General features: G+C 36.5%; 1 protein-coding gene and 1 long non-coding RNA gene across 3 annotated transcripts in view; one reads left to right on the forward strand and one right to left on the reverse strand.

The window, feature by feature from the left end:
- OSBPL6 (oxysterol binding protein like 6) overlaps positions 1-14,196 on the forward strand; it is a 276,138-nt gene that overhangs the window by 255,608 nt on the left and 6,334 nt on the right. For both annotated transcript variants that reach the window (XM_069068487.1, XM_069068488.1), the window contains exons 20-22: positions 1,073-1,217; positions 3,900-4,044; positions 10,460-10,586. In XM_069068487.1, coding sequence (XP_068924588.1) covers positions 1,073-1,217; positions 3,900-4,044; positions 10,460-10,586 — 417 coding nt within the window. The remainder of the gene's footprint in view (positions 1-1,072; positions 1,218-3,899; positions 4,045-10,459; positions 10,587-14,196) is intronic.
- Positions 1-14,196, reverse strand: part of LOC138146542 (uncharacterized) — an 83,833-nt gene that overhangs the window by 29,095 nt on the left and 40,542 nt on the right. The gene's annotated exons all lie outside the window — the stretch shown is intronic.

Consider the following 14,196-nt stretch of genomic DNA (forward strand, 5'->3'; position numbering starts at 1 on the left):
TCTCTCTCTCTCTCTCTCTCTCTCTCTCTCTCTCTCTCTCTCTCTCTCTCTCTCTCTCTCTCTCTCTCTCTCTCCCCTCCCCTCCATTATTTCTACCTTCTCCACTATGTGTCATTTATTTGTATGAGACATAAGATAACATAGTATGCATAGGGCCAGTGTCAAACTCAGGACATCCTGGCTTCAAATTTTGCACCTGACACATACTAATTTTGTCCATGGGTAAGTCACTTAACCTCTCAGTTACTCACACTCTAAGTTACACATGTTACCAATGTCCATCAAGGAGAAAGTTTTCTCACCAGTGTAATCACACACATAAATGTATGTGTGTGTACATATATATGTATATTTATGCATGTGGGCATTTATATAGTTAACTATAGATGTATAAAAAAGAAAATGTGTATATATGTAAATATACATATGTATATGTCTGTATAGCTAATTACATATAGATAAAAATTCATGCATATATATAAATATATACTCATATCTACATATGTCTTTGTAGCTAATTTTATATGCTGAGATAGAAATACTTTATAGATATAAATATATAAAGCAAGAATGTGTAATATAGTATATGGTGGTACATAGCCAATGTACAATGCACATTGGCATATTATGTGCATTAGACTATACCAATTCACTTATTTTAATTTGGAATTGTTGGGTTTTTTTTACTAGATTATGTAAATGTATGCAAATTCATGTGTGAGATGAATTCAAAGGGCTATGAAAATACATTTCACCATATATTTATTGAGGAAAAAGTTGATAACCTTGCATTAGTCCACTGAATCTACAACTGCTTTGTGGAATTATCTGGGAAAGGCCATTAATTCTTTCCAAATAATCATTCTCATCTCACGTATTTATGGGTCAGAAAGGGAAACTTAGAATCTGCCATCAGAAGAATCACTGACTATTTGAAAACCTCCAAAGAGGAGATAGCAAGAGTTAAAATAAGGGAGAGGAGCTTTGGATGACTAGTTGTCAGTTTATCTTCGGTGCATAAGTAGAGATGTCTGGGATTTGTTGTTTTAGCAGTAACACACTCTCTTCCTAGGTATGGAGATTACTACGTATGGAACAAAGTCACGACCTGCATCCATAACATCCTCAGTGGAAGGAGGTGGATAGAGCATTATGGAGAAATAACTATTAGAAATACAAAGAGCAGTATTTGTATCTGTAAACTCACATTTATCAAGGTAAATAATGTGGGCAGGGAAAATAGTATGAAATATATCCTAAAGAAGAGACAGTACATTTAATACATATGTTTTGACTAGGTTGAATTGTTTAAAAAAAAAATAGCTTTTCCATGTACTTACTTTCCCCCAGTATCCATTTTCAGCAGATTGTATTTATGATAACTGAGTTTATGAAGTCTTTGGCTTCTAAGGACACTTAAATGTAGCAACAAAATATATGCTAGTTACCAACCTTTTAATATCAGTTTATCCCAGCTATTATGACCCACGTGGAAATTTAATCAACAGAGAAGTAGACCTTTGACTTCAGGAAGGTAAGTTATTAAAATGACAAAGACATGAAGTACCCACATACCCACAAAGGCATTCTTCCCTTCCTTCTGTCTGAATTGGAATTACTGGTTGGGATGAGACAGTTACATATTGTATTTCTCTGTGTGTAGACTAAAAACTCTATCCTGATACAGAGAATATTCCTTGCATTTGTTTCAGCATTTTGAAATTATTCATCAGATTCAATATGGCACATGGATGTTGGCTTAATTTTAGTTCATGTTTTTCTCATTTCCTTGTCCCAAGCTCTAAGTGAGGGTTTCCTTTCATTTTATATACCTTCTCTTTATCTTAACATAGCTCTTTCTGAAATAACTATTTATTCCCCTATTTGGTGGGGGACCCAGAGCTAAAGAACAAGGCTGTGTTATAACTTAATGGTGTTAACCGGCACTTTGCAAATATCAACTCTATCAATCCAGAGGTGTTTATTAAGCACCATCTGTGTGTTATGCACTGTACTAGGCTCTAGCAACACAAAAACAAGGGAAACACTCCCTGCTTTCAAGGAGTTGACATTTGAAGGCAACACCTTATACATAAAAATAGCCTTGGAGGGAAAGGCAGGAACAGCTGTAGGGAACAGGAAAATTCTCCTGCATAAAGTGTCTCTTGAATTGAGTCATGGGAAAGCTAAGGACTCCAGGAGTTGCAGATGAGGAGGAAAAGCATTCCAGGTATGGGAATGACCAGTTCAAAGGCCCATGTTATTAGATTTGAAAGGGACCCTGATCTCAGTTCTCTCATTTTACAGAGGAGACTGCTAAGGCCCAGAAATACCGATGATTTACCTTTAAAATCACACAGGGAGTTAGTGGTAGAACCTGTGTGGGGTACAGAGACCCTAACCACAAAAATTGATCACTCAGAGACCTCTCAAAGTAAAGTAGAAAGGTTTATTAGAATCTCACGAGAAGCGGGCAGTCCAGTTGCTGGAACTATGCCCAGAGAGAGGAGGCCACCTTACAGAAGCTAAAGCTAGATTATATAAGCAGAAGACCACTCACCCCTCCCATATATTACTATCTATGCAATGCTTTTACTTGTAATTGGCTCTTGCAGTTACTTTTCCTTCTATGGTATGTGGGGTGATGGTGGGCTGACTAGAAGTAAAGTAAAGATGAAGCTACTTTACAGGGGGATATCTAAAGTTTCATTTCTTCAAAGTCATATGATTTCTTGGAAACCTAAACTCAGGCCTAAGGCTCCATATACTTTAGTGAATAGTCTGAAAAACCACACCAATTTCCCCACACAAACCCAATTATCTTGATTCCTAATCCATTGTTTTTTCTGTCATGTAAATGAGTGTGCACATTTGGGTATGTCCTAGATAGAGGGATTGTTATTACTAATACAATTAATGTATTTAAAAAATACTTTGAAAATGACTTCTGGATCCATTTTTACTTTTCATGTTTCAAATACTATAACTTGTTAGTAAACATAGAGGAGATATTTGACTGTAAGGAATAATTGGTTCATTAACATAAATCTCAATTCCTTTAAGATAGAAACTGTATCATATTTGTTTCATAAGACAGGAACTATATCATATTTGTTTTACAACCTGGTTCTATCTAGAAGATGATCAATAAATTGTTAATGAATGAATAAAATAACATGTTGCACTAATTGGAACCTGGGTGATTATCCTACCTTTGCCACTGGTCAACTGGGTAGCCACAGACAATTCACTTCAATTCAACAAGCATTTATTAAGCACCTACTATATACCAGGTGCTGTCTGGGTTCTAGAGAATTTTTTATTAAAAATGACAATTAAAACAGTACCTACCCTCAAAGATATAAAACTCTACTGGGCAAGTCATACCTCTTTAATTCCCAGTTTCCTTAATTGACAGCCTCCCTGCTAAATGAAATGGTTTACTAGATAACCCTGAAGTCTTTTCTCACTCTCTAGTGAATCCTAAAATAGGGAAGAGTATATTAGAAGTTTTCTAAGGTTTTTCTAACTCTAAAATTCTATTCTATCCTTCTGTTTTTCTATTCTAAAATGAAGTCATGTTCAAGTGTTTAGAAAAATATATATATTAAAAACTAGTGTTAAACTGTATAGTCAGCTAATGGCCTACCTCTTTCCTCCTTCGCATTACAATTCATCAGACATCTGGAATGAATTTTGCAGTGAAGCATCAAGCATTTCTTTATGATCTTTTGAAATGGTCTAGGCATTGAGTTTTTCAGCTAAGTAAATTTCTTTCGCTTTTGTTAGAATAGGATATGTTTTTCAATAAAGGCTTTCAACAGAGCCTTCTGGCTTTAATATCACTGTATAATGAAACTGGCACTATGACAAATTGAGGGCGAGTTGTTTTTTTCTAGGTAAATTATTGGAATTCTAACGTAAATGAAGTCCAAGGGGTTGTCATTGATCAGGAAGGAAAGGTGGTTCACCGTCTCTTTGGAAAGTGGCATGAAGGATTATACTGTGGCGTACCACCATCAGCAAAGTGCATATGGAGGCCAGGTGAGACCTTCCCACGTATACTCCTTTGCATAGTACTATGAGGAGGGGGCAAGAAAGGTTACCTTAACAGCCAAATATAATTTAATGAAATAATGATGTCACATGAGAAATACACTTACCCTTAACTAATTTTTCTGTTAATGGAGAGGTCTAAAAATGTAACTAGTCAAAAGTAAATGCAGTTTTATATTTAGGTAACTTTTGTAAGTTTTTATAGTAACAGCAACTCATATTTACTTGGTTTTTCCTCACAGCAAACTCTGTGAAATTATGAGGACAAGTATAAGGGTGCTGGACTTGGAATCTGATAGATCTGTGTTTAGTTTCAATCCCACCTTGAACACTTACTAGCTGTGTGATTTGGGGCAAATCACTTAACTTTTCTGAGCTTCAGTTTCTTCATCTGTAATAAGAGGATGATAGTATTTATAGTGTTTTCCTCATAGAGTTGTTGTGGGGCTGGGAACTCAAATGAGATAATGTCTAAAAAGTGGTCTACAATCCTTAAAGTTCTTGGTAAATGGCAGAAATTATTATTCCCATTTTATACATGGGGATAGTAAAGCATATAGAGATTAAGTGGCTGCCCAGCTTCCTATTGTTAATAATTACTATCATTTATAGACGTGCTTAAATTTTGTGAGATACTTGTATTACCTCATTTAATCCTCAGAACAATCATGAGAGATTTTGCAGATGGGGGAACTGAGGCTTTGAGATATGAAGTGAATTATCCATGACCATATGGCTAGCTAGTATCACCTGTAGTATGTGATCCTGGGCTTCCTATGACTCCATTTCTTACACATTTTCCTCTACTTCAGACTGCTCCTGTGACTCCATTTCTTACACATTTTCCCCTACTTCAGACTGCCCTGTTTCATTATTGTTGCTATTAATCCATAGAAAACTTTACCATCTCTTAATTATGAAAGGTTTAGAGACATCAAGGTAGAGGTTTGATTGGCTACTATATTGCTTTTTAGTCTGTACTAGGACAAGGAGGATAATCTTCAGTAGAAACATTGGGAATGGGGGGCAGCAACAGGATAAAATGTGGGTGAACCAGTCATTAGGGTCTAAGAGAAGGGGGAAAAGGAAGAGGGAGGAAAGGAAAATTCAATGGAACCTAATACAGGACCAAAATGGCCTAGGAAATTATTCTGTAATTAGAAGTCCTTGATACATTAGGATATAAATTTTCTATTGTAAATTTAGCTACCTATTTCTAAATTCTAATTCAAAACACCTAATAATTTCACTAAAGGCTTATTTCAGTTATGTAAAAATATATTTTGTCTATTATTGAGTTCTTCCAGTAAATCCTAATAATCTTTACTAACTTAAATTTGCATAACATTTTAAGTTCTTTAAGAAAGCTTTACAAATTGTTCAGCAGAATAGTCTTGTAAATTCCAAACCTTTGTAGATTTTGGAAATGATGAATTTTAATATATTAGTGCCCAAATAAATAGGAGGCAGGGAAGGGAGTGAAAGGGAAGGAGAAAGTAGGGAGAGGGAAGAAGTTTTTCAATCTAAGAGAGAAATCCTAAATTATATTATCTTAAGCCAAACAAATAAATGATAAGAGTAATAATTGCTAACATTTATTTATACGTTTACAAATTTATTTCCTTATTACACTTCTGTGAAATAGTATAAATGCAAAGGAAAGAGACTACTAGAACAGAACGTTGTAGGCATCGTCAGAGTTGGTCACTGTGTTGGGTGTTGCTACTTTACTTCTTTTCTTTCTTACAAGAATAGATTTAATCCAGAGGAATAGAATATTTCCAGATATTACTGACACACATTCAAAAAAAAAAGTAAAACTTTTTTTTTTTCAAGCAGTTGGGGTTAAGTAACTTGCTCAAGGTTACATGACCAGTTATATCTGGGTGTGGTACTAAGTATCTGAGCCCGGATTCGATCCCAGGTCATCCCGACTCTGGAGCCGGTCCTCTTACTGTGCTACCTGGCTGCCCCTAAAACTTTTTTTTTAATCTATTAATCCGTAAATTGTGAGTGAAAGCCTGTGTCCAACTTTCCTCTCCTTCTCTAACAAAAGTTCTAAAACAGGATTGCTATTTTTTTCCAGTAGTTCCAACCATTTCTATCTAGACAACTACCGTGTTTCCCCGATAATAAGACCTATCCCGAAAATAAGCCCTCCCCTTACTGTGTAAGATTCCTCTAAAATAAGCCCTCCCCCGAAAATAAGCCCTATTGAGATTGCTACTGTAGTGAAGGTGATCCCCTGCACTACACGCTACATTACAGTACCCTCTGTATGCACCGTCCTGTCCCCCACCCCCCCCCGGGTGAAATGCACGCTGTGCTCCGAGCTGCATCCAATCAGAGCTGCAGCAGTGAGCGCGTCATCCTGTTCTTCCCCAGTGATTTGCTTGCTGGCGCCATTGAGAGCAGTGCTGCGGATGAGAGCTGCGGCAGGACAACATAAGCCCTCCCCTGAAAATAAGCCCTCTGGTGTTTTTCTTTCCAAAAAAAAAATTAATAAGACAGTGTCTTATTATCGGGGAAACACAGTAGTTTTTTCCTTGCTGGTAAGAACCAAATCCTAAATAGAAATTACCTTCATTGATTCACCCACATTTTGAAAGATGAACTGATCGTTTTGTTTTGTTTTGTTTATAAGCAATTGGGGTTAAGTAACTTGCTCAAGGTTATACAGCCAGTTATTTCTGGGTGTGGTGCTAAGTATCTGAGCCCAGATTCGATCCCCAGGTCATCCTGACACTGGGGCCGGTGCTCTTACTCACTGAGCCACCTGCCCCTAAGCAATTGGGGTTAAGTAACTTGCTCAAGGTTACATGGAAAGGTGTTTCTGGGTGAGTGCTAAGTGTCTGAGCCTGGATTTGATCCCCAGGTCATCCCGACAGTTGGGCCAGTGCTCTTACTCTCTGCTACCTGGCCACCCCTGAACTGATCATTTTAAACCAGATGGCGCTATCCTTAGCTATCCCACTGGGGGCACAGAGAATATCTAGGGGACATAGTCAATATCTAAATAACTGAAGTATCAGATGACTATGTCCATGTCAGGTTTATGTTTGGTTTCCTGATCCTTGTCTATTCCCTCCATCAAGGTGATCACTAATAAACTCTGGTGTCAAAGTCCCTTTTGTTTCTAACACTGTTACTCTTCAACCAAACGCTTTTCACCATGTTTCTTTGCCCTTGTTATTTCTGTGTGGTCTTGAGTGAATATATATTTCTTGATAAATACTGATACTCTATGTCTCCTAAGAGAGGTTGAAAAGTGAAGTGAAAAGGTGGAAGCAGTGAATATACATTATATAAATATATAATATTCATAGAATTTTCAGGGAGTTTGGCAGTAAAAAAAAGAGGAGAGACATTAAATCATAGCTTGAGGACATGACAAGGTCAAGTAAAGGTTAGGGAGCACTTTAGATTGAGATTAGAAAGAGGATCATTGAAGGGGCAGCCTCTGAAAGAAGAGTACAAATGGGGGTGGGGGGAGGGTTCACCTTGAAAAGACACAGACCATCTTTTCCTCTAAGACTGGAACAGAGGACTAGAGAACAGATGATAGTGCTGAAGGGAAACTGTAAGGAAGTTGAAGGGATAGTGTAGGGAAGAAAAGAAACCTTAGGATGAATGGCCTCAGTTTTTTTTGTAAAGTATGAGGAAAAGATGACTCTTCTAGGAGGGAGTGGTGCAGGTGATTTGAGTAAAGAAAACATTTGAAACATTATGTAGGGAGTATGATGGCGAGTGAACCAGGGAAGAGTAAAGTTGCCATGCTCCCCAACTGGAAATACATAATAAGACTGTAGTGGTGGACCTAGTAGCACAGCTGTGTGACTCCCACTGGCAGGCAGCATGCAGTTAGAGAAGGCATCCTCTTACTGATTATATAGCAATCAAATTAATAATTTACTGAAAGTCTTTGCCCAATAAACTTCAGAATAGGTTTTTTCTTTTTTTTTTTTTTTTGCTTTTTGGAGGGGGGAGGGCAAGGCATTTGGGGTTAAGTGACTTGCCCAAGGTCACCCAGCTAGTAAGTGTTAAGTGTCTGAGGCTGGATTTGAACTCAGGTCCTCCTGACTCCAGGGCCAGTGCTGTATTCACTTTGCCACCTAGCCATTCCTTCTATCTCCTGACATTTCTAGCATATAATCAAAATTAATTTAGCTTCATGAAAATTTACTCTTTTTTGTGGTTTAATTTTAAAATATGACTTAGATAACTAAAAATATGTGATACTCTAAAACATTTTTCATATATTTTGGTTTTGTAAAATAAGAGGTTGATAACATAGAGTGCTAGACTTAAGAGTTAGCAATTCTAACTCCATCTCTCATTCACTTATTTTTGGCATGATCATTGGAAGGAAAGAAGAAAACAAGTATTTATTAAGTGTCAACTATGTTGACAAATATTTCACAAATATTTTATCATTTGACACTCACAACAACCCTTGGAGAGATGAATGTTAGTGTATGCCAATTTTACAGTTGTGGAAACTAAGGCAGACAAGTTAAATGACTTCCTCAAGATCACACAACTATTAAGTGTCTAAGGTTGGATTTGAACTTAAGTCTTCTTGACTCTAGGTTCAATTCTCTAATCACCTAGCTGCCTAGGGCAAGTCATATAATCTTCCTCAGTTTCTCATTTGTTTTGTTTTGTTTTGCTTTTTGGAGGGCAATTGGGGTTAACTGACTTGCCGAAGGTCACACAGCTAGTTTTTGTGTTGTTAAGTGTCTGAGGCCAGATCCGAACCCAGGTCCTCCTGACTCCAGGGCCGGTGCTCTATTCACTGCACAACCTAGCCGCCCCACAGTTTCTCATTTGTAAAATGGAAATAATACTAGCACCTATCCCACTGGGTTGTGGTCAGAATCAAATGAAATAATGCATATAAAATGCTTTGTAAACTTTAAGGCACTATTCAAGAATGCAGAAAAAAATCATCTTTCTCTAATTGACACTCAGTGCTAATATACCCTGTCATTTCAACTCTAGTAAGAAATATTCTGTTAAATTTAATTACTATAAACAATTTCATTATTCTTGTAGAATCTGAGTAACTTAATTGTATAGTGCTGATATCAAGTACCAGTTTTAAAAAAATCTATGTTTGATGCTTATTTTGTCACAGTGGACCCATAACTTCATGGTTTTGTTTACTGATTTGAATAATTTTGAAATTGACAGTGGAATTTCCCGAGAGTCATTAGTAAGCTTTACATTTCCTGTTGGTAAAGTAGTTAAAGTGTCAACACAAAGCTCTTACAGATTGCCATGTTTTTTGCTTCTTCATTACATTGCCAAGCAAGCCCTTTTTTTTCCTTCCATAAAGCTAATTATATTGCCATTTTGTAAACACATTGAATTTTAAAAGAAACATGATGGAATCATTTAACCGGTGTGTTCTAAAACAGTGAATAAGGAAACCTGGATTTTTGTCAGTCTATTAATATAATTAAATTAAATATATAATTTAAATTAAATAAATTTAAAAATATTTTTAAAATCTTCATTTTATGATAATCACTATGAAATTACAAAATAGAGTTGCCAGAGTGGATTTTCAGAGACTTAAAATCTCACATGTCTTAACTGAATGAATCACTAAGCTTAGTGTCCAGAATAAGATCTGTCAAATCAAGTTAACAAGCATTTATTAAGCACATGCAAATACAAAGCCAAAAATAGTTCCTGCCCTTAAGGAGCTCTCAGACCAATGGGGGAGACAATATACAGACAACTAAGTCCATGCAAGAGATAGAGATCATAATTTTGGGAAAGCCCTAACATTGAAGCAAACTCATTGTATTTCACCTGGATTAGACCACATTGGAGTTTGGTATTTAGTTCTAGGTACCATATTTTAGGAAGGACTTTGACAAACTGGAGTTTATCCAAAGCAATACTGAAAATGGTTCCATACAAGGGTTAGTTGAAAGAAGGGGATATTTGACCTAGAGAAGGGAAGATTTAGGAAGACCATGATAGCTAAATTCAATTATTTGAATAGCTCCCATGTGAAAGAGGAATTCAAGGTGTTCCACTTGCTTCCAACGAACAGAACTAGGAGCAAAGGATAGGAGCTATAGAGTCACAAATTTAGTCTCTGTGTATAGAAAAATTAATTCTACAGAAATGAAATTGACTGAATTGGGACAGTAGTGGGACCCCAATCACTGAAAGTCTTCAGAGGCTGCTTATCCCTTATTGAGGTAGTTGCATCATAGGATGAGATCTCTTCCAACTCAGTGACTTCAATGTAATATTAAGTGACTGCATTACTCAGTAGCAACTGTTTATAGCAATGAATCACTTGGGCACCTTATTTTTTTTGTTGTTTGGATTTTTTTTTCTTAATGTATCTCAGCAGTATTTTATTTTGTTGAATTTCTTTCAGGATCCATGCCAACCAATTATGAACTCTACTATGGCTTTACAAGGTTTGCTATTGAACTCAATGAATTAGATCCTGTTCTGAAAGAACTTCTTCCTCCAACAGATGCTCGATTCCGGCCAGATCAAAGGTAAAGAGTTTTAACATTTTTAAATGATTTTGATAAAACCATTGCAGGATCTCCAGAGGTTACCAAACTGTTCTCTCCCCTTGACTGTTTCAGCAGATATGTTTTGAATACTTCCTATATGCAAGACAGTATGCAAACTAATCAAAACAAAATGCTCTCAGTGGTTTATCTAACTTGCAAAAATATCCACTGGAGCTCCCTTGCTTCTCTTTTTTTTGGTTTGTTTTTGTAATTTTTTTAATCATAAGAAAAAATAAACAAAGAGAGAAGCATAGAGAATCAAAGGACATTAAATCTAAATCCACCAAAAATTCGCCTCTATAGTGAACTTGATAAATAGTCACTCAGCCTTTCCCAAAGACCTAACATGAGGAGAAACCAAGAACTGTGCAGACATTTCATTCCACTTTGGGATAGTTCTAATTGTTCTTCTGCCTTCAGCAGAACAACACTGTTCCACCTTCAAATACTTGAAGGTGGTTTTCTTTTCCAAGTTAAAACATGCCTAGTTTTCATGACTTATGCCCATATATGAAGGGACCTCATGACTTTTCTGTGTGCTGATTACCTTCCTCTGAGTTACCCTCCAACTTAACAATGTCCTTCGTTCAACACAGAACTGAAGACAGTACAGAAGCAGTCTGATCAGGGCATAGTGGTGCAGGACAGTCACCTCTGTGATCCTAATCAGTCTTAATACAATCTAAGATCACATTTGCATTTTTTGACTGCTGTCCCACTCTGGCTCATATCAAGCTTGCAGTCACTAAGACCATCAGATCATTTTTCTGTTTGAGTCATTGGTTAATCAAACCAATTTTGATTATATTTTATATTGTACTTGTGAAGTTGAGGTTTTTGAACTCAAGTCTAAGACTTGATTAAATATTAAATATTATCTTGCTAGATTCAGTTCAGTGCTTTAGCATGTCAGGGTCTTTTTGGATCCTGACTCTATCATCCAGTGATTAACTATCTCTCCCAGCTTTGTGTCATCTACAAATTTGGTAAGTATGGCATCTATTCCTTTATCCAAGTCATTGATTAATATATGAAGCATCCTAGTACTGAGGATAGATCCCTGTGCTACTACACAAGGAATTGCCATCCCAGTTCACTAATTCAATCCAGTTCTGCCTCCACCTAACTGTATTATTGTCTAGTCCATGTATTTCTGTCTTATCCTTAAGGAAAACAACAAAAACTCTGTAAAATGCTTTGCTGAACTTAAGGTAAACTGTCTCTACATCATCCTCTTATCGACCAGTCTGGAAACTTTGTTTGAAAGGGGAGAGGGGGAAGGAGTTACATTAGTCTAACATAACCTGTTCTTGATGAAGCCAAGAACTGAGTGACTCCTTGTGATCACTGATTCCTTTTCTATATATTCACTAACTATCTTTTCAATACTGTGTTAGAGAACTTTACTATGAACTGAAGGCAAGCTTACCATCTGATTATTTGTAGGTTCTCTTCCTTCGTCCTCCTCCTTTCTTTTTTGAAAATAAGACCTTGCAAAAAATTTTTTTTTAATTTAAAAATAAATAAAAAGAAAAAAAAAGAAAAGAAGACCTTGCCTTTCCCCAATTCTTCCATACCTCTTTCATTCTTCATCATATTTCCAATATCATTTACAGTGGCTCACTCATTATATCTGAAGATTCTACGGACCCTAGGATGGGCTTCATCTGGGTCTGATGACTTGAACTCTTCAAAGATAAGCACCCTCTTCCAGCCTCACACACATACTAGCTGGGTGACCCTGGGCAAGCCACTTAATCCACTGTTTGCTTCAGTTTCCTTATCTGTAAAATAAGGGTGATAATAGTACCTCCCTCCCTCCCAGGGTTGTCCTGAGAATCAAATGAGATAACAATCAAAAAGTACTTAACACAGTACCTGGCAGATAGTTAGTACTGTGTAAATGACAGCTATTATTATCTCCAAATTTAGCTTAGTTATCAACTCCCTATCAGCCATTTTTCTTCAGTCCCTTCTAGTTCAAATGACATGCTCCTTGGTGGAAAAATGGAAGCAAAATAAAGTTAATCAGTTCTGCCTGCCCTGCATAGTCACTTCTTAGCATATTACTCAGATGAGTAGTACTACTTATCACTTATTAATCATTCTCTTTTTACCAATGTAACTTAAAAAAAAAAAGACCAAACCCCCTCTGTTTTCTTTAGCTTTTATCACCATCTCAGTTCATTGTAAGTTTTAGTACTCCTACCACCAATTTTATTCTCTACTACCTGCCCTTATGTCCATTTTCTAAACGTGTATTATGTTGAGTGATGAAATCCCTGGGTAGCCACATCAATATCATTAAACAGTTGGCACAATGGATATAGAGTGTTTGGCCTAGAGTCACAAAGACCTGAGTTCAAATCCAACCCCAGACATTAAGTAGCTGTGTGACCCTCAGGCAAGTCAATTAAACCATTTGCCTCAGTTTCCTCACTTCTAAAATGGGGATGATAATAGCACTTAACCTCCCAAGATCAAATAAAGTAATGCAGTATTTGTAAACCACATAGTAGACATTTATTTGATAAATGCTTATTTCCTCCCTACCTTTCTTTTCTTCCGCATGAAAATTGTGTCTTCAGAATATCATTCATAAGAGTTTCTCATTCATATCATTTTTGCTTCTTTTCATCTTTGCCCCAATGTTTTCCACCATAATTATCACCTCTTTTTTTTCTGTATTTCCTCACATGAATATATCCTTTTATCTATGCCAGTCCTTTTGAGTAAAAGTATATCCTTCCCCATGCATGTTCCTCATCATGAGTCCCAGACCATCATATCTCAGTGATGCCTTTAAATTAAAATTTGCCTCTTTGTGTTAGGCTCTCTACTTCCTCTTACCTGTTATGCATGTTTTGTGTACCTGTATATAGATATCTGAAGCCATGGGTTTCATTGCTTGCTTTTTTCTTCACTCAGGTGAATTTTGGGGTATCCCCAGGGCTGTTTTCCCTATCTTACAGCTACCCTTTATAGCTTAGTGGCTATACAAAGGGTTTCTTCCTCCCCATTCTCTTTTGAGTTTGAAGCCCATTTGATTAGATTTGCATTTTCAACAACTAGGGTGCTGTCCCTAGTCTGGAGCCTGTCATTCTGATATGTTAAACTGTGGTTCAGAAATCCCAATCCCGTTGTCATATCTTCACAGCTCTTTTCAAATCTTCCTTTGTTTTCTGAAGTTCTTGCTTTCAATCACTTGAAGCAGTTAAACCACTGGGTGCCACTAATGTCTTTGTTTTCTTGGAGGAGGTTTCATAATCCTTGACCATTCTTTCTAGATTCTTTCTGGCAATGTCATTGTGCTTACATTAGTAATTGCTTCTTGCCTGATATCTACATTTATCAGTAACTTCCTTTACAAAATATTTTATTATATGTTTATACTTTGCCCTCATTTTTGAAATTTGAATATTTTAATGTCCCCATTAGAATTTTTGCTCGTTCTCTCAATTTTGTTCCCATATTTCTCCTTCCTCATATAATCATATATACTTTGCCTTGTTTTGCCCATCATTCTCTTTTAACCACACATTTCCTGCTACCCTTTCTTTTTCAAAGACACATATATATTTCCCATATA

Source organism: Petaurus breviceps, unplaced genomic scaffold (assembly GCF_028583685.1).
Source record: "Petaurus breviceps papuanus isolate PSGF00001 unplaced genomic scaffold, PetGlider_PUasm1.0 90763, whole genome shotgun sequence".
Taxonomy (NCBI): domain Eukaryota; kingdom Metazoa; phylum Chordata; class Mammalia; order Diprotodontia; family Petauridae; genus Petaurus; species Petaurus breviceps.